Source organism: Theropithecus gelada, chromosome 7b (assembly GCF_003255815.1).
Source record: "Theropithecus gelada isolate Dixy chromosome 7b, Tgel_1.0, whole genome shotgun sequence".
In the NCBI taxonomy this organism is placed as follows: Eukaryota; Metazoa; Chordata; class Mammalia; order Primates; family Cercopithecidae; genus Theropithecus; species Theropithecus gelada.
In genome coordinates this window covers 103844448-103865864 of record NC_037675.1, presented here as the reverse complement: position 1 = coordinate 103865864, position 21417 = coordinate 103844448, and the positions used below count along the sequence as shown (strand labels likewise).

The 21417-nt window shown below is 48.3% G+C and overlaps 1 protein-coding gene across 1 annotated transcript in view; it reads right to left on the bottom strand.

Moving 5' to 3' along the window:
• Nucleotides 1-440: 440 nt before the first annotated feature.
• ZNF839 (zinc finger protein 839) overlaps nt 441-21417 on the bottom strand; it is a 28147-nt gene continuing 7170 nt past the window's right edge. Inside the window, 8 exon segments of the mRNA XM_025391382.1 lie at nt 441-767; nt 769-1607; nt 4067-4196; nt 4339-4476; nt 8081-8230; nt 9270-9362; nt 12356-12580; nt 19423-20325. Of these exon segments, the coding sequence (XP_025247167.1) occupies nt 735-767; nt 769-1607; nt 4067-4196; nt 4339-4476; nt 8081-8230; nt 9270-9362; nt 12356-12580; nt 19423-20325 (2511 nt within the window). The 3' untranslated portion in view covers nt 441-734.

Genomic DNA, 21417 nt, shown 5'->3' with positions numbered 1-21417 from the left:
ACATCAAAGAACTGGGCTTCTACCCTGAGCATCATCTTGCTGTGGAACGCAAATAAGTCACCCCATCATTTATGCCTCACCTTCCTCATCTGTAAAATGTGAGGAGAGCCAGGCACCGTGGCACACACCTGTAGTCCCAGCTACTCAGGAGGCTGAGGCAGGAGGATTGCTTGAGCCCAGGAGGCAGAGGTTGCAGTGAACCGAGATCGTGCGACTGCACTCCAGCTTGGGCTACAGAGTGAGACTTGGTCTTGAAAATAAATAAATTAATTTAATTTAATTTAAAAAATCATGCAAGTAGAAATGACTTTTTTCCCCTCCTATCAATAAAATGCTGCCCAGAATGACTGGCTTATTTTCTTTTTAATTGAACCCAAAAGAAGCTGCTAGCATGGAGCAAGTCTGGTGGAAAAGCAGCAGATCTCCCAGGAGAGAAGGGAACAGGGCAGGGCCACTCATCACCATCACAAAAACTCATGAGCGTCAGATGCGCCCCAGGGATTCCTGATCAGGCAACATCTGCTATTGTTATGACAAGCTCCATAGAAAAATGTAGACAGCAGGGTAGAAAGACATTCTTTATAAATAAAAGGTTCATCTGTGCAATATTCACATTAGAAAAATACACATTGCTTGCCACAGACTTTCTCTGGATAAAATCAGACAAATCTAGGATCTGACTCCTCTTCACTGTGAGGGCTCTGGCGCCACGGTGAGGAACGACTCCACAGCTTCTAGGGCAACTCCTTCTGGTGGGCCCATCCGCAGGGCACGCCCCTCTGCATCGGTCACTATGACAAAGTCCTCCTCCCGAGACACTATTGTACCTGGAGGGGACAAGATAAACCCATCGGAAGTCTGAATAAAAATCTGCTTCTGTCCCTGAGACAGTAACTCATGGCTCCCATTGGAAATTTCAAAAGCCATGGCTTCGCCGACAGCAACCACACTCTCCAGTTCTCTCTGGCCAGAGTGCACCTCCAGCCCACAGGGGAACCGCTTCAAGTCCCCTGAAAGGCTTCTGAGACACCCTTCAGTCAACAGTGATCCATGTGGGCCAGGCTGAGGCCCTGGCTTGGGCACAGTCCTGCAGGCACAGTTTACTGCCACGCTATCCATGGACAAAATTTTCTCAAGCAGAGGGGCCACCACCTCCGTAGGCAGGACGCTGCTGGGGCTGGGCTGCTGGTTGTTCAAATGGAAGTCACAAACCTTGCCGAGGTGTCCTGCCTCTGCATGTCCAGGCCTCCCAGGCAGCAGGGACTCTGCTCCGCCAGCGGATGACAAGGTGCTACAGAAACCCGGGCTCCTTAGGCTGTCCCGGGTATCCTGGTCTGAAGAGTGTTTCAGAGCATTCTCTCCAGGAAACGCTGCCACCTGTGCCTGGGTCAGCCTCCTAGGCTCTCCTGACTGAGCATAAAGAGGCAGCCCACTGACATCCTGGGATGAGACAGCAGCACCTATAGACCCACTCCTGGCTTCTAAGTCAGCCAGTGCGTGAAGCTGCGGGCCCGCCTGGAACACGCTCCCAATGCCACCAGAAACCGTCGTCGTATGGCTTTCTTCAGAATGGGGAGAGACACTGCCATTTACTGGAGGGGCAAAACCTAAACATTATGGGAAACAGGTGAACATGCGTGTACTGTGTCAGGCCCACTCACTGCACTCACCATCCAAAACCAGCGAGGCCAAGTCACCTGCCCTGCAGGGAAGTCAAAGCATCAATGCTCCTTGCTCCTTGGGATTGGTAGCAATTTTAAAAAATCCATCCCTGTTATCTATTCACAAAGACGGATTTTGTACTGAAAATGTGCTCTAGGAGCCATTCGACAGTGTGCTTTTTTTTTTTTTTTTTTTGAGATGGAGTCTCACTCTGTCCCCCAGGCTGGAATGCAGTGGCACGATTTCGGCTCACTGCAACCTCCACCTCCTGGGTTCAAGTGATTCTCCTGCCTCAGCCTCCTGAGTAGCTGGGATTACAGGTGTGCGCCACCATGCCCAGCTAATTTTTGTATTTTTAGTAGAGATGGGGTTTCACCATGTAGGTCAGGCTGGTCTCAAACTCCTTACCTTGTGATCCACCCGATTTGGCCTCCCAAAGTGCTGGGATTACAGGCGTGAGCCACCACACCCAGCAACAGTGATTTTATGCGAACACTGAATGAATGATTGGTGGTTCTTCATCAGAGTGAGCTGGAGAATTGCCCAAAGAGGCCTTTCCAAATACATCCACACCCTCCCAACAACCCTACCCACAGACCTGGAATTCCCAGAGGTCCAGGCCCCTGTATTTCACAATAACCTCCCCAGGTGATTCCAACACATGCCCCAATTAAGAATCACCGTCAGGGCCGGGCGCGGTGGCTCAAGCCTGTAATCCCAGCACTTTGGGAGGCCGAGACGGGCGGATCACGAGGTCAGGAGATCGAGACCATCCTGGCTAACAGGGTGAAACCCCGTCTCTATTAAGAAATACAAAAAAAACTAGCCGGGCGAGGTGGCGGGCGCCTGTAGTCCCAGCTACTCGGGAGGCTGAGGCCGGAGAATGGCGTGAACCCGGGAGGCGGAGCTTGCAGTGAGCTGAGATCCGGCCACTGCACTCCAGCCTGGGCGACAGAGCGAGACTCCGTCTCAAAAAAAAAAAAAAAAAAAAAAAGAATCACCGTCAGGCTGGGCATGTGGCTGCTCACGTCTGTAATCCTAACACTTTGGGACGCTGAGGCGGGCAGATCATTTGAGGTCAGGAGTTCAAGACCAGCCTGGCCAACATGGGGAAACCCTGTCTCTACTAAAAATACAAAAATTAGCCGGATGTGGTGGTGGGCACCTGTAATCCCAGCTACTCAGGAGGCTGAGGCAGGAGAATTGCTTGAGCCTGGGAGGCAGAGGTTGCAGTGAGCAGAGATCGCACCATTGCACTCCAGCGTGGGTGACAGAGCAAGACTCTGTCTCAAAAAAAAAAAAAAAAATGCTAGTGCAGTGGCTCACGCCTGTAATCCTAGCACTTTGGGAGGCCGAGGTGGGCAGATCACCTGCGGTCAGGAGTTTGAGACCAGCCTGACCAAAATGGTAAAACCCCATCTCTACAAAAATACAAAAAAAAATTAGCCAGGCATGATGGTGGGTGCCTGTAATCCCAGCTACTGGGAAGGCTGAGGCAAGAGAATTGCTTGAACCCGGGAGGCAAAGGTTGCAGTGAGCCAAGATTGTGCCACTGCACTTCAGCCTGGGAGACAAAGCGAGACTCTCGTCTCAGAAAAAAAAAATTTATATATATAAATGTATATATATAGAAAACATATATTTACATAAATATATATATAATTTTTTAACTGCCTAGTTGGTAGGTTCTGGCTAAAGCCAAAACAGACTGTGTCTTGTTTTCAAATGTTAAATCTCAGCTGGCATGTACAGCGAAGTCTCATGAAAGTCGAGGCATAGATGGATGTGTCCTTGGGACCCATCTCAGCCTAACCACCTCTCAGTACCCTCCTGGTATAGCCCGCTTACTACCACTTGGTGGCTCTTTTTTTTTTCCCTTTGAGATGGAGTCTCACTCTGTCACCCAGGCTGGAGTGCAGTGGTGCAATCTCAGCTCACCGCAACCTCCTGCCTCCCAGGTTCAAGCGATTCTCATGTCTCAGCCTCCGGAGTAGCTGGGATTACAGGCACACACCACCATGCCCAGCTAGTTTTTTTGTATTTTCAGTAGAGACAGGGTTTTGCCATGTTAGCCAGGCAGGTCTCGAACTCCTGACGTCAGGTGATCCGCCCGCTTCAGCCTCCCAAAGTGCTGGGATTATAGGCGTGAGCCACTGTACCCGGCCTGTGGCTCTCCATTTTAACAAGGCACTCTAGAAAACCCTGAAGACCTCAAGACTCGCAGGGAACGAATCTGGAATGATAGAACACTGGGAGGCTGGAATGAAACTTGAGAAACCAGAGGGTCCCCCTAAATCCAGCACAGGTCACCCAACCTGAAAAGTGGCAATCCTGGGCATATCTGTGCATGCCAGCAGGGCTGCCAGGCCATGGATACACCCCACAAACAGCGTTTTACCCTCACCAGCGGCCAAAGCATGCAAGGGCCTGGGCTTCTCCCAGCCTCTGCTGTTAGCAGCAAGAGATTCAGTGGTGTCATTGGGCAGGGCTTCTCTTCTGGGCCTTTTCACCGAGGCCAGTCCCTCCTCCGCAGCCTATGAAGAGAAGACCCAATTAGCTAGAAGAGGAAGAAACAGGCAAACCTGTACCTCCTCTTCCTGGTGTGAATGGAAGAAGCCAAACCCCAGTAATTCACCATGCACAGAGTCACCTGGCACCCACTTCAGCCATGCCCACCTCATGTTCCCTCTTCTCGCTGCCGGCTCCCTCTGGCTGCTCCCCATCCACCTCCCGGCTGGGGCTCTCAGGTCCAAGGTTGTCTGGGTGTATTTCTTTCTTCCTCAGGAATTCTGTGATTCCTAATGACTCGGCAACCTGAAAAGAAATGGGCCAAGAGAATAAACTTCACCCAAACAGCACACACCCCTAGAAGTACATTCACATGCAAGAATTAAATGACTTCACAGAATTAAATCCTGTGAATTTGTACTGTGAGGTGCCATCTCAACAATGAGAAAGATGAAGATCAATATAATGTTAGATGGACTAGCTGATGATAAAAATGGATCATTATCAAAACTAGAAGGTTCTATGTGAGCACAATTTAGAGGAGGAGACCAATCTTTTTTTTTCTGAGACACAGTCTTGCTCTGTCGCTCAGGCTGGAATGTAGCGGCGTGATCTTGGCCCATCGCAACCTCCGCCTCCCGGATTCAAGTGATTCTCCTGCTGCAGCCTCCTGAGTAGCTGGGATTACAGGCACGCACCACCACGCCTGGCTAATTTTTGTATTTTTAGTAGAGACGGGGTTCCACCATGTTAGCCAGGCTGGTCTCGAACTCCTGGCCTCAAGTGATCCGCCCGCTTCAGCCTCCCAAAGTGTTGGGATTACAGGCATGAGCCACTGTGCTCAGCCTAGAACAGTCTTTACAAAAAATTTAAAACAGTCTCTTTAATGCTATCACAAGCTTAATAATGGTAGCTGATGCCATGGTAACTTTCTTTCCTACTGTTCCTCCTTTACTGAATTCTCACTGGTCTCTTCAGAAAAACGATCCTGCCTATCCCACATCCAGATCTCCCTTCCCAGCTGGTAAAAAGTCATGGGTCTGGGGGCCTGAGCTGGTTCCCAGCTTCTCTGCCCACGGCCTGGGTGATCTTGGTGAGCCACCATCTCCTGAGTCTCCCTTGTCCATCTCCCTGACTTATCCAGACAAGAGATTACAGCGCCTGGAAGGGCTTTTGTGAAGATGAGATCTGACTCCATATGCAATGCCTATGTGAAACACCAGATGTGAAGGTGTTAAGAGACAGCTGTTATCATTTATACATGGACGTTATAAAGAGAACCCCACAGAGCACGAGATGGGGGCGGGCACAGCAGGAAGGGCAGCAGAACAAGGCTAAAGGAGAAAACAGGCCATGTGGGTTCCGCGCAGACGAACCTGGGCGGTGTCCCCTCACAAACTGAGCCACTGTCATGCTCCCAAGAGGCGATGGCACAGTATGAGCTGCTCAAAAAGCCAGATTCTGTAGGGCATGCACAGTATGTGTGTGTGGCCAGTTCTGCTTCATGGCGGGATGACACCCACACTTGCTCTCTGAGTTTAGCAAGCGGGTATCATGTTTTTTTGTTTTTTGTTTTTTTTTTGAGACGGAGTCTCGCTCTGTCGCCCAGGCTGGAGTGCAGTGACCGGATCTCAGCTCACTGCAAGCTCCTCCTCTCGGGTTCACGCCATTCTCCTGCCTCAGCCTCCCGAGTAGCTGGGACTACAGGCACCCACCACTTCGCCCGGCTAGTTTTTTGTATTTTTTAGTAGAGACGGGGTTTCACCGTGTTAGCCAGGATGGTCTCGATCTCCTGACCTCGTGATCCGCCCGTCTCGGCCTCCCAAAGTGCTGGGATTACAGGCTTGAGCCACCGCGCCCAGACGGGTATCATGTTTAAAAAACACACAGGTGACTGCTGTGCAGGGCATCCACATGAGGCTTAGCAAAAACCTTTTACATTTTCATGATATATAATTTAAGAATATAAGGCAGGGCATGGTGGCTCATGCCTGTAATCCCAGCACTTTGGAAGGCTGAGGCGGGCAGATCACTTGAGGTCAGGAGTTCGAGACCAGCCTGGCCAATACGGTGAAACCCTATCTCTACTAAAAAATACAAAAATTAGCTGGGCGTGGTGGTGCACACCTGTAGTCCCAGATACTCGGGAGGCTGAGGTGGGAGAATCGCTTGAACTCGGGAGGCGGAGGTTGCATTGAGCCAAGATGGCACCATTGTATTCCAGCCTGGGCGACAGCCAGACTCTGACTCAAAACAACAAAAAACACCCAAAAAAGTCCAATGTAGCTAAAGGCAATTTGATAATAACAATGACATTGAAATGAGAATTGTGTTGGAACAACCACAAACAAAAATGAATGGCCCCTGGCCAGACGCAGTGGCTCACGCCTGTAATCCTAGCACTTTGGGAGGCCGAGGCGGGTGGATCACGAGGTCAGGAGATCGAGACCATCCTGGCTAACGGTGAAACCCCGTCTCTACTAAAAATACAAAAAAAAAAAAAATTAGATGGGCATGGCGGCAGGTGCCTGTAGTCCCAGCTACTTGGGAGGCTAAGACAGGAGAATGACGTGAATCTGGGAGGCAGAGCTTACAGTGAGCCAAGATCACACCACTGCACTCCAGCCTGGGTGACAGAGCGAGACTCCATCTCAAAAAAAAAAAATGGCCCCTATATAATCCATCCCCAAAAACCCACATAAGGAAGAAAACAGGGCTGGGTGTGGTGGTTCATGCCTGTAATCCCAGCACTTTGGGAGGCCAAGAAGGGAGGATCACTTGAGCCCTAAAGTTCAAGACCAGAGTGGACAACATAGCAAGACCCCATCTCTATGAAAAATTTAAAAATTAGCTGGGCATGGCGACACACGGCTGTAGTCCCAGCTACTCAGGAGGCTTATGTGGGAGGATTGATTGGGACCAGGAGGTTGAGGCTGCGGTAAGCTGTGATTGTGCCACTGCACTCCAGTCTGGGAGACAGAGGGAAACCCTGTCTCAAAACAAAAACAAACAAAAGAAGAAGAAAATGATACCTGAGGTTTTAACTCTGATCATCAGTGAGTGGGAAGATTATGGTGTTTTCCATTTTCTTTTAGCTTATCTTCATTTTTGAGTTTTCTGGAACAGCATTTATTGGTTTAAGAAAAAAAAATTGGGGGCCGGGTGCCGTGGCTCACACCTGTAATCCTAGCACTTTGGGAGGCCGAAGCAGGCAGACTGCCTGAGCTCAGGAGTTCGAGACCAGCCTGGGCAACATGGTAAAACCCTGTCTCTACTAAAATACAATAAATCAGCCAGACACGGTGTTGTGCGCCTCTAATCCCAGCTACTCAGGAGGCAGAGGCAGGAGAATTGCTTGAACCTGGGAGGCAGAGGTTACAGTGAGCTGAGATCGTACCACTGTACTCTAGCCTGGGCGACAGAGCAAGACTCTATCTCCCAAAAAAAAAAACAAAAAGAAAAAAAATTCACTTGATGGGGAAAAACTAAAATGAGGTACAACAGGAAAATGTTATTACTAAAAACATTCTCCTTCATACGTGAAGTTTTTTGTGGTTTTTTTTTTTTTTCGAAGACAGAGTCTCACTCTGTCAACCAGGTTAGAGTGCAATGGTGCAATCTCAGCTCCCTGCAACCTCCACCTCCTAGGTTCAAATGATTCTCGTGCCTCAGCTTCCCGAATAACTGGAATTAGAGGCATGTGCCACCGCGCCCAGCTAAATTTTATATTTTTAGTAGAGACTGAGTTTTGTCATGTTGGCCAGGCTAGTCTCGAACTCTGACCTCAAGTGATCCACCCGCCTCAGTGTCCCAAAGTGCTGGGACTACAAGCATAAGCCACTGCACCTGGCCCTTCTTTCTTTTGTCTAACTCTACGAGCAAAACTCTTTCTGCCATGGGAGATTGTTACCTTATCATTGTTTATTTCCAGGGTCTCCTGGGAACACAGACCAGAACTACTGAGGTAATCTTGGCACATTTTCTTAACCATTTTATGCAACTCTTCAAATTCCTTATATATAGCTGGGAAAAAAGGCTTTGCTAGATGATCTTTTTCAACCTTAGTGAAGATAAAGACCAAAAAAAAGAGTTTAAACTTGAGGCACTGATATGGAAAATACAAAAGAATATCTAAACAAAGTTTCAGTTCCTTACCCCCTCAGCAGCCACTCAGTGGTGTACGTTTCCTTCAGTCCCCAGTGAGCACCTACTGTGTGCCCTGCATGGCGTAGGGAAGCCAGGATGGGCATAGGAGGAGCAGGCCAAAAAACAAACAAGCCTTGGGTTGGAGCCACGTAAGGCACGGGTGAGCTCCGGGACAGGATGGGAAAGGAAGGCAGAAGGCCCTGAGCCCCGGCTGGGTTGTCAGCTCCAGAGGGAGTGTGGGGCACAGGCAGCCTGGGCTGTAGCCTCAGAGTGGGCTCAGAGGGAGCAGAGCCTTGGGCAGAAGAGGCCAGCTGGGGTGAGTGGGCTCCAGGAGAGCCCAGGATGGCCGTTATTTGTGGCTGCCACTTCCATTCCTCCCGTACCAAGTTAAAAGTCAAGGGAGTGGATGGGCACCCGCCTGAGACACCCAACTACCCAGGCAGCAGTCCCCACACCAGGCACAGTGTGTGACCAACAGGCTCACTTCAGCTGTCCTGGAAAAGGAAAACGATTCCAAATGGCCAGGCTCTTTCCAAAATGACTATGAGCTGGGCACGGTGGCTCACACCTATAATCCCATCTCCTTGGGAGGCCAAGGCAGGAAGATTACCTGAGGCCAGGAGTTTGAGACCAGCCTGGGCAACAAAGCTAGACCCCATCTCTATAAAAAATTTTTTTAAAATAAATTAAAAATTAGCTGGGTATGATGGTGTGTGCCTATAGTCCCAGCTACTTGGAAGGCTGAGGTGGGAGGATTGCTTGAGCCCAGCAGTTTGAGGCTGCAGTGAGCTATGAAGGCACCACTGCACTCCAGCTGGGCGACAGAGCAAGACCCTGCCTCAAAAATAAAATTAAACAACTATGCAGGCTATTAAAAAATAAGTAATAAATAATATTATTTCTAAATAACTTCTAATCATCCCGCTATATTTAGAAACACTAAGAGTACTCACCTTCATCAGAAGAAACTCATACACTGTCACAACCTGAGCCAGCTGAGGTAGGGCCAATTCCACCAGATCCTCTGGGTCACACTGCTGGAGGAACTACCAAGGGAAAGCGTTTCATGCCTTTGAATGTCCCACAATAATTTCCCAATAGCCAACAAGTTGGTGCAACATACAACATAAAAAACAGAAAGTTCTCCAAAAATTTCAGTCACCAAGTAACTCTAAACATTCTGCTTTATTAACTACTTCACTTTTTTGCTCCTTAATGAAGTACTACGATCCATTCTGGGTTCCCCACGACAAGCTCTGGGCACTGTCCTGGGCACAGGCCCTGGAATAAGGACACAGTGATAAGGAGATGTGTATCCTGCCCTCCAGGACTCACCCAGGCTGTGCCGCAGGTGAGGGGACAGCATAGCTGGAGGCGGTGCCTGGAAACGGACAGGTCAGAGGGGCTGAAAGGCAACCCAGGCCCAGGCTGAGAGGGGCCAAGGGGTTTGGATTCCCTTCTCCAAGCAGTTGTGGAGGGAGGTTTTAGGAAGGTGCCTCGGGTGGTGGTGCAGAGGGTGGGGCAGGGTTGGAAGCCTGGCAGGCAGTCAAGACTACCCCCAAAGTACAGGCAGGAAAAGATGAGGACTCAGGTAAGAACAGGGATGTGGGTGGCAGTGGAGGGATATGAGGGGAGGGCACAGTCCTCCAGGCTTAGCGACCACAGGACATGGGGAGCAGTGAGTGAAGGAGAAAGTCAAGAATGGCTCTGGGTTCCCAGCTTGAGCCTGGGGTAGGCGAAGCGGCCCCTGACAATGCAGGGGTGGACAGGAAGCCAGCCTGTGGGCTCTGCTCTGCTCAGACATGAAAGGCAGAGGGGTTCACAGGGCAGCCAAGTGGAGATGTTTCAATGAAGAGATCGGAGGCACCAGAGAGAGGTCTGAACAGGAAGCGTGGGAGTCTGCAGAGGGAAGAAGGCTTGGGAAACCAGGAGGATGGTGAGATTCCCAGGGAAGCAATAAATTGAGGGGGAAGCTGAGGAAGTCCTAGAAGTAGGAAGTCTTCTGAGGCCCAGGGAGGTCACAAGATCAGTGCTTAGAAGGCCAGACGCAGTAGCTCACGCCTGTAATCCCTGCAATTTGGGAGGCCAAGCCAGGAGGACTGCTTCAGGCTAGGAGTTTGAGACCAGCTTGGATAACATAATGAGACCTTGTCTCTAAAAAAAATAAAAAATTAGCTGGATGTGGTGGTGTGCACCTGTGGGCCCAGCTACTCAGGAGGCTGATGCAGGAAGATCAATTGAGCCTGGGACGTGGCCACTGCACTCCTGGGTAACAAAACAAGACCCTCTCTCAAAAAAAAAAAAAAAAAGATTGGCATTTAAGGAGAGAGCGAGAGATTGAGTAGGAGCTACAAAGGGCTGGAAGGGCTTCAAAGAAGGGCCACAGATGCTTGCAAAACAAGCAGAAAAGTTACAGAAAAATATTTTCATTGTAAGACAAAAATGTTTAATTAAGACTTTCAAAAACCCTTCGAAAGAAGTGACCAGCTGACTTTCAACTCCACGGGAAGTGGGAGAAGGTGGGAATATGGGATATTACCTTGCCATGGCCTGACCTAAATTCTGTAGGAGCTTAATAACAGGAGACAGGGAAACTCCGCAATTTTCTGCTTAACACTCAGGTTCAAACAACAGTTTTCTTTTTTTTTGTTTTTTTTTTGAGATGAAGTCTCGTTCTTGTCCCCCAGGCTGGAGTGCAATGGCACGATCTCGGCTCACTGCAACCTCTGCCTCCTGGGTTCAAGTGATTCTCCTGCCTCAGCTTCCCGAGTGGCTGGGATTACAGGCACCCGCCACCACGCCCAGCTAATTTTTGTATTTTTAGTAGGTAAGGGGTTTCACCATGTTGTCCAGGCTGGTCTTGAACTCCTGACCTCGGGTGATCTGCCTGCCTCGGCCTCCCAAAGTGCTGGGATTACAGGCATGAGCCACCGCACCCAGCCTCAACTGACAGTTTTGTCAGGTGACTGGTTTCACTGTCCTCTTTCTCCCCCAAGAGTAGGGCCCTGTCTATCTGGTACACACTGTCCCCTCCATCCCTAGAACAGGGACTGATAATTGATGGACACCCAGTAAATGTATAAATTAATATCCATTTCTGGAGAAATTATCATCTGTAAGTTAAGAATGGTTCTGAAGCCGGGCGTGGTGGCTCAAGCCTGTAATCCCAGCACTTTGGGAGGCCGAGGCGGGTGGATCACGAGGTCAGGAGATCGAGACCATCCTGGCTAACATGGTGAAACCCCGTCTCTACTAAAAAATACAAAAAACTAGCCAGGTGAGGTGGCGGGCGCCTGTAGTCCTGGCTACTCGGGAGGCTGAGGCAGGAGAACGGCGTGAACCCGGGAGGCGGAGCTTGCAGTGAGCTGAGATCCGGCCACTGCACTCCAGCCTGGGCAACAGACCCAGACTCCGTCTCAAAAAAAAAAAAAAAAAGAATGGATCTGAAGGCCAGGCACGGTGGCTCACGTCTGTAATCCCAGCACTTTGGGAGGCCGAGGCGGGCAGATCACAAGATCAGGAGTTTGAGACTAGCCTGACCAACATGGTAAAACCCTATTTCTACTAAAAATACAAAAATTAGCCAGGTGTGGTTGGCAGGCGCCTATAATCCAAGCTGCCCAGGAGGCTAAGGACGGAGAATCACTTGAACCCGGGAGGTGGAGGGTGCAGTGAGCTGGGATCGCACCACTGCACTCCAGCCTGGGCGACAGTGTGAGACTCCATCTCAAAAAAAAAATAATAATGGTTCTGAAAACCATTTCCATTGTTTTCTAAACTGCTTCCATATAAACGCAAGTTATAATTATTCCAAAACTTATCAAGTCAAGCAGCTTTCGAGCTTCACCAAAGGCCATATAGTCACTTTAAACGGTAAGAGTATGAATTAGTTCAGATATTACTGTCCTTGGCTTCATCACACACTTAATGCAATGACATTTCAGGTGAACGGTTTAGGTGATTCAGAAACTAATAGTGAATTGCCACATATCATGCTAAAGACATGGTTTTCAAGCCCAGGGTTGTAAGAGTGAGGTACCTCCTTGAGCCTGGCTTTGCTTGGCGACGCCCTCTGCTCCCCTGCCGCAGCAGGGCCACCAGGTAGCTGAGCGGCTCTTCTCTGCTGGAGGACAGCTGTGCAGGACTCTGCAGGGGTCTCTGAGCATGCACGTCTTCTAGGTCCTTGGTATCTCTCTGATCCCAAAAGAGCTCCATTTTCTGGTTCAGATGGCAATGTCTCTTCAATGTCTATAGACTGACCATTCTAGACAGTGTAAAACAAGCATGCTTTATATACCCCATAAAAACCTTTTAGTGGCTGGGTGCAGTGGCTCACGCCTGAAATCCCAGCACTTTGGGAGCCTGAGGTGGATGGATCATTTGAGGTTAGGAGTTTGAGACTAACCTGGCCAGCATGGTGAAACCCCATCTCTACTAAAAATACAAAAAATTAGCCAGGCATGGTGGCGCGTGCCTGTAGTCCTGGCTACTTGGGAGGCTGAAGCAGGAGAATCACTTGAACCCAGGAGGCAGAGGTTGCAGTGAGCCGAGGTCGCACCCCTGCACTCCAGCCTGGGCGACAGAGTGAAACTCTGTCTCAAAAAAAAAAAGAAAAAAAACCCAAACCTGTTTGTTTAAATTTTGGATTTGGAGGTACATGCGCAGGTTTGTTACATGGGTATACTGTATCATGCTGAGGTCTGGGCTTCTAATGATCCAGTTGCCCAAGTAGTGAACACAGTACCAAATAGGTAGTTTTTCAACTCTTGCTGCACTCCCTCCTTTCCTGCCATGAAAGCCTTAAAGCAGAAAAATGTCAAGTCAAAAGCAATGAACTTGCTAAATTATTTCTTCTTCACATAATCAAGAAATATTAACTATAATCAATGCATCTTAAATGTTCCCAACAAAATCCCTGTTGGACACAGGATCAATATTAGCTAGGCAGGCTGGGTGCACTGGCTCACCCCTGTAATCCCAGCACTTTGGGAGGTCAAGGCAGGAGGATCACTTGAGCCCACAAGTTGGAGGCCAGCCTGGGCAATATAGTGAGACTCCATCTCTACAAAAAAAAAATTAAGTTAAAAAAAAATTGGCCAGGCACAGTGGCTCATGCCTGTAATCCCAGCACTTTGGGAGGCCAGAGTGCTTGAGCCCAGAAGTTTGAGACCAGCCTCTACAACATGGTAAAACCCTATCTCTACAAACATACAAAAACTAGCCAGGCCTGGTGGTGTGTTCTGCAATCCCAGCTACTTGGGAGGCTGAAGTGGGAGGACTCCTTGAGCCCAGGAGGTTGAGCCCTGGAGATTGAAGCAGCAGTGAACCATGGATGCAACACTGTGACAGAGTAAGACCCTGTCTAAAAAAAAAAAAAAAAAAATTTTTTTAAATATTAGCTAGCCTCTAAGTCTGGGGTAGCAAACTGTAACCCTGGGATGTTGACCAAAATGAAACAAAAGACTTCCCTGGAGCTGGGCGCAGTGGCTCACACCTGTAATCCCAGCACTTTGGGGGGCCAAGACGAGTGGATCACCTGAGGTCAAGAGTTCAAGACCAGCCTGGACAACATGGTGAAACCCCATCTCCACTAAAAAATACAAAAAAATAGCTGGTTGTGGCGGCAAAAGCCTGTAATTCCAGCTACTTGGGAGGCTAAGGCAGGAGAATCACTTGAACCTGGGAGGCAGAGGTTGCAGTGAGCCGAGATCATACCACTGCACTCCAGCCTGGGCGACAAGAGGGAAACTGTCTCAAAAAAAAAAAGACTTCTCTGATGTGACTGTCATCTTAAAACCTAACTTGAATTTTGTTCCTAATTCATTACTTATCCATGACTTTTAAAACTTTTATTTTACTGGATAGATTTAAAATACCATAAAATTCATCCTTTGAAAGTATATAATTCAGTGGATATAATACATTCGTGAAATTGTGCAACCATCACCACTATCTGATTCCAGGACAGTTTCATCAGCTCAGAAAGAGACTGTACCCATGAGCAGTCACTCCTCCTTCCTCCCTCCCAACAGGCCCTGGCAGCCACCAGTCTACTTTCTGTCTCCATGCATCTGCATGGCTTTTGAAGAGAACCCTAGATCTGACCTTGTCCTCAGGTCCTATTTCCTCATTCCCTGACAATTCCCTCCTCTGAAAATAGGAATAATAACGTAGAAAAATAAAATAAAGGCCAGGCATGCCGGTGGCTCATGCCTTTTATCCCAGCACTTTGGGAGGCCGAGGCTGGTAGATCACCTGAGGTCAGGAGTTTGAGACCAGCCTGGACAACATGGTGAAACCCTGTCTCTATTAAAATTACAAAAATTGGCCAGGTGTGGTGGTACACGCCTGAAGGCTGAGGCAGAAGAATCACTTGAACCCAGGAGGCGGAGGTTGCAGTGAGCTGAAATCACACCACTGCACTCTAGCCAGGGCAACAGAGTAAGACTCTATCTCAAAAAAAAAAAAAAAAAAGAGCCAGGAGCGGTGGCTCATGCCTGTAATGCCAGCACTTTAAGGGACTGAGGCAGGTGGATTGCCTGAGGTCAGGAGTTCGAGACTAGCCTGGCCAACATAGTGAAACCCCATTTCTACTAAAAATACAAAAAATCAGCTTGGCATGATGGCAGGTGCCTGTAATCTCAGCTACTAGGGAAGCTGAGGCAGGAGAATCCCTTGAACCCGGGAGGCAGAGATTGCAGTGAGCCGAGATCGTGCCATTGCACTCCAGCCTGGGCAACAAGAGCAAAACTCCGTCTCAAAAAATAAATAAATAAAAAATAATAAAAAGAATTATAATAGAATACTAAATACTACAAACTACTGTACAACATGAATAACCTAAATGAAATGGACAAATTCCTACATACACAAAACCTGCCAAAACTAAATCACAAAGAAGTAAAAAATCTGAGGCCGGGCGCAGTGGCTCACACCTGTAATCCTAGCACTTTGGGAGACCGAGGTGAGCAGATCACGTGAGATCAGGAGTTCAAAACCAGCTTGGCCGTCATGGTGAAACCCCATCTCTACTAAAAATACACACAAAAAAATTAGCTGGGCATGGTGGTGCATGCCTGTAATCCCTGCTACTTGGGAGGCTGAGGCAGGATAATCGCTTGAATTGCTTGGAGGTTGCAGTGAGCCAGATCATGCCACTGCACTCCAGCCTGGGTGACAGAGTGAGACTCCATCTCAAAAAAAAGAAAAAAGAAAAAGAAAATCTGAATAGACATAAAAGTAGTGAGGAGATTGAATCAAAAATCTCCCAACAAAGAAAATTCCTGGACCTGACGGCTTCAACGGCAAATTCTATCAAACATTTAAAGAATGAACACCAATCCTTTATTTAAACATTTCCAAAAATTAAAGAGGAGAGAACACTCCCTCACTCATTCTGTGAGGCCAGCATTTCTCTGAAACCAAAGCCAGACGAAGCCACGAGAAAGGAAACTACAGGCCAATATCCCTCATGAGCACTGATGCAGAAAAACAAATACTAGCAAACCAAAATCAGCAGCTTATTAACAGGATTGTATGCTGTGACCAAGTGGGATTTACCCCTAGAAAGCAAAGATGGTTCAATATATGAAAGCTGATCAGTGTAATATACCGTATTAACAGAATGAAGGAAAAAAATACGATCATCTCAGTTGATGCAGAAAAAGCACGGACAAAATTCAACACCCTTTCATGATAAAAACATTCAACAAACCAAGAATAGAAGAAACTACCTCAACATAATAAAAGCCATACCTGAAAAACCCACATCACGCTCAATGGTGAAAAACGGAAAACTTTTCTTCCAAAAGCAGGAACAAGGCAAGGATGCCTGCATTCATTACTTCTGTTCAACACAGGGCTGGAAGTTCTAGCCAGCACACTTAGGCAAGAAAAAGAAATAAAACGGTAGCTCATGCCTGTAATCCCAGCACTTTGGGAGGCCAAGGCAGGTGGATCACCTGAAGTCAGGAGTTCAAGACCAGCCTGACCAACATGGTGAAACCCGCGTCTCTACTAAAAATACAAAAAATTAGCTGGGCATGGTGGCGGGCACCTGTAATCCCAGCTACTCGGGAGGCTGAGGCAGGAGAATTGCGTGAACCCAGGAGGTGGAGGTTGCGGTAAGCTGAAACTGCGCCATTGCACTCCAGCCTGGGTGACAGAGCAAAACTTTGTCTTAAAAAAAAAAAAAAAAAGGAAAGAAAGAAGTAAAATTATCTCTATCTGCAGGTATGATCTTATATGTAGAAATGCCTAAAGATTACACACACACACACACACAAAATTAGAATTAATAAATGAAGCTGGGTGCGGTGGCTCATGCCTATAATCCCAGCATTTTGGGAGGCTGAGGTGGGTAGATCAGTTGAGGCCAGAAATTGGACACCAGCCTGGCCAATATGGCGAAACCCTGTCTCCACTAAAAGTACAAAAATTAACCAGGTATGGTAGCACATGCCTGTAATTCCAGCTACTAGAAAGGCTGAGTCAGGAGAATTGCTTGCAACCAGGGGGCGGAGGTTGCAGTGAGCCGAGATCACACCACTGCACTCCAGCCTGGGCAACAGAGCCAAACTGAAAAAAAAAATAGAAGTAAATACACAAAATCAGCTGCATTTCTAAACACAATGAACAATTTGAAAAGAAAAGAAAATAATTCCACTTAAAATCTAGTAATTCCACCTCTGGATATATACCCAAAGAAACTGGGCTGGGCGTGGTGGCTCACGCCTGTAATCCTAGCCCTTTGGGCAGCTAAGGCGGGTGGATCACAAGGTCAAGAGATTGAGACCATCCTGGCTAACATGGTGAAACCCTGTCTCTACTAAAAATACAAAAACTTAGCTGGGCGCGGTGGCGGGCGCCTGTAGTCCCAGCGACTCGGGAGGCTGAGGCAGGAGAATGGCGTGAACCCGGGAGGCGGAGGTTGCAGTTAACTGAGATCACACCACCGCACTCCAGCCTGGTGACAGAGCAATTCTCCGTCACAAAAAAAAAATAGAAAGCAGGGTCTCAAGATGTAATTGGACATCCGTGTTCATAGCAGCATCATTCACAAAAGCCAGAAGGTGAAAGCAACCCAAGTGTCCGCTGAGAGATGAGTAAGCAACATGCGGTATATACACACAGTGAGATATTACTCAGTCTTACAGAGGAAGGACATTCTGACATTGGCTAGAACATGAACCTTAGACATCGTGCTAAGTGAAATAAGCCAGCCACAGAAAGACAAATATCCCGTGACTCCACTTCTCTAAGGAAATTAGAGTAGTCAAAATCATAGAAGACAGAAAGTAGACTAGTGGCTGCCGGGGTTGGGGGAAAGGGGAATGGAGAGTTGGTGTTTTCCAGGGACAGAGTTTTAGTTTTTTGTTTCTTTTTCACTTGCCCAATGTGAAGCTCGGAGTTTTAGTTTCAGAAGATGAAAAGAGTTCTGGAGATGTGTGGGGGTGATGGTTGCACAACACTGTGAATGTATTTAATACCCTTGAACCATACACTTAAAATATGGTTAAGATGGTAAATGTCATGCTATGTGTATTTTACTACTATATATATGTATGTGTGTGTGTGTGTGTGTGTATATATATATATATATATTTTTTTTTTTTTTTTGAGATGGAGTTTTGCTCTTGTTGCCCAGGCTAGAGTGCAATGGTGCCATCTCAGCTCACTGCAACCTCCACCTCCCAAGTTCAAGCGATTCTCCTGCCTCAGCCTCTCAAGCAGTTGGGACTACAGGCATGTGCTACCACACCTGGCTAATTTTGTTATTTTTAACAGAGATGGGGTTTCACCATGTTGGCCAGGCTGGTCTCGAACTTGTCACCTCAAGTGATCTGTCCGCCTTGGCCTCCCAAAGTGCTGGGATTACAGGCGTGAGCCACTGCACCCGGCCCAATAAAATATTTTAGAAAAAAATTTTTTGATGTGATAACGCAAACTCATAGCGACTCACACCTGCTTTATCAGGAGTTTCAGAAGGCGTAGAAGGGGGAGAGGACACGCTGAGCAGCCAGGGGCTGTTGACACTCCGGAAGCACCCCCGGGGACTCCTTTTCTCAACAACACCCTCTGTAATGGCAGCGTCAGCCATGAGTGCACTGCCATTGGTTTTACTGACCAAACCTAAAGAGCTGACGGATGCATTCCCATCAGATGTGCTTGTGAAATCATGTCGACACACAGAAGACACACATCTCCTGGCCTGTTGGGCAGCAGTGCAGACAACGTGGGGGTCTCAGATCCTCCACTAGAATGATTCTGGTCCCGCCTGAGCCTTCGCCTGAGTCCCCATCACACACCGTAAAGGTCAGTGTATGGATGATGAGCAGGCAGGGGCAGGAACTGGGACTGATTTGGTTTGAACCTGTGTCCCCACCAAATCTCATGTTGAAGTGTAATCCCCAACGACAGAGGTGGGGCCTGGTGGGAGGTGGCTGCTGGATCATGGGGGCAGAACCTTCATGGCTGGTTCAGCAACATCCCCTTGGCACTGCTCTCATGATAGTGAGTTCTCATGATATCTGGTTGTTTAAAAGTGTGTGCTGGCCGGGCGTGGCGGCTCACACCTGTAATCCCAGCACTTTGGGAGGCCGAGGCAGGCGGATCACCTGGGGTCAGGAGTTCAAGACCAGCCTGGCCAACATGGTGAAACCTCGTCTCTACCAAAAATACAAAAATTAGCCAGGCGTGGTGGTGGGTGCCTGTAATCCCAGCTACTTGGGAGGCTGAGGCAGGAGAATCACTTGAACTGGGGAGGCAGAGGTTGCAGTGAGCCAAGATCAGGCCACTGTGCTCCAGCCTGGATTACAGAGCCAGCAACCGTCTCAAAAAAATAAATGAGTGTGTGACACCTCCCCCTGCTCCTTGTTCCTGCTGTGGCCACATGAGGCACCTGCTCCCACTCTGCCTTCACCCTGAATCTGTTTCCCGAGGCCTCCCCAGAAACCGAGCAGATGCCAGCACCATGCTTCCTGTACAGTCTGGAACCGTGAGCCAACTAAACCTCTTTGGTTTATAAAATACCCGGTCTCAGGTGTTTCTTTATAGCAGTCTGAGAATGGCTCAATAAAAAGACACATACCCAGACAGAAATATTACCTGCAGGCCACCGTGTGCTGACTCTGTCACCAAGCAGGAGCGGGCCCCTCCCTCGCATGGAGCCGCTGGCATGGACAGCCCCGGGGAGGGCAGGCCGAGTGTCCTTTCCTCCATGCACCCCTGGAGGGTGCTTCCCTTGGCTTTCTCAGACAGCACCATCTCAGGGTCCACCTGGCCATGGCCTGGATTCAGTTTAAAATGTCGGGCCAGTCCCCCCTTTCCTATATATGATTTTTCACATGTCTGACACTTAAAGCTTTTGGGCCTCAGGGAGCAGCTCGATAAGTCAAAGAGCGTGTGCCTCTCCCTCTGATCTTCATCTTCTTCCACACAGAGTTCCGAATAATCATCAGAATCTGACAGATGACTATCCGCCAAATCCTCTGTTTTTATGAACTTATAATCTTTAGCTTTATACTTGGGAGGTCGAGATACCCGTCCAGAACGTGTCTTTACTTTTAACGATTTTTTTAGTTTCTCAGTATGTTTTGTATGCAAGTTGGAAACAAATGGATGTGCTGAACTGGATGAAAGAGATGTTACTGCCAGCGGGTTGGAGGCAGACAAAGGAGTCAACATTGAGCCCTGTGCATTTGGAGTCTTGGGGGCTGGGACTTTCTTTGCAGGGACCACCTGGAGGGCTGGCAGTGGTCTCTGTACAAACACCTGAGCAGGAGGTTGGCGCAAGTCACTTAGGAAGCACGACTGTGGCTTGGTTCTCACAAGCGGCTGTACCCTGAGCAGCTGAGGGCTGGCGATGTGGAATCCCACGAGGCAGGAATTCCCCTGGGGTGGCTGGCTCTGTCTTGCAGTTTGGGGCTGGATTGTGGCTGGTAAGGGCATTGGCCTTTCCTGACCTTTCACTTCTCCAGATGTTACCTTGACACAAATGGCTTCTAGTTGCTTATGTACAGAAAGACAAGAAAGAGAAAAGAAGCATTGTGCTTATCAACATGTCTGCAATTTCACTCTCATCATAAACCCATCATTGACATTTTTTCTGAATTATATCTTACATATAAAAATTGATGTAATGTGTTTGTACTAAGGTGGTGTTTTCCAGACCTTTCTGACCAGAGACCACAGTGATATAAGTTGGGCTTGGTGGCTCACACCTGTAATTCCAGCACTTTGGGAGGCCGAGGCAGGCTGATTACTTGAGGTCAGGAGTTCGAGACCAACCTGGCCAACATGGTGAAACTCCATCTCTACTAAAAATACAAAAATTAGCTGGGCATGTTGATGCACGCCTGTAATCCCAGCTACTCGGGGGGCTGAGGCATGAGAATCGCTTGAACTCGGGAGGAGGAGGTTACAGTGAGCTGAGATTGTACCACTGCACTCCAGCCTGGGCAACAGAGTGAGCCTCCATCTCAAAAAAACAAAAACAGAAATCACTATGATACATTTTACATTATGACCCAGTACACGTGTATATAAATATCTACATACATAAATAAAAAGTTGATGGAACTAGTTATCATTCCTATATAAATGCCCGCTGATTGTATCTATTCTACATCACTTTTTTTTTCTTTTCCGAGATTAGGGTCTCACTCTGTCACGCAGGCTAGAGTGCAGTGGCGCGATCTCGGCTCACTGCAACTTCTGCCTCCTGGTTTGAGCAATTTTCCCATCTCAGCATCCTGAGTAGCTGCCACCACACCCGGCTAATTTTTGAATTTTTTGGTACAGACGGGTTTTACCACATTGGCCGGCTGGTCTCAAACTCCTGACGTCAAGTGATTGATCCACCTGCCTTGGCCTCCCAGAGTGCTGGGATTACAGGATTACAGGTGTGAGCCACCACGCCTAGCCCTATTCTACATCACTTTTTAAAAAATACTAGTCATGGCTGGGCGCGGTGGCTCAAGCCTGTAATCCTAGCACTTTGGGAGGCCGAGACGGGCGGATCACGAGGTCAGGAGATCGAGACCATCCTGGCTAACACGGTGAAACCCCGTCTCTACTAAAAAATACAAAAAACTAGCCGGG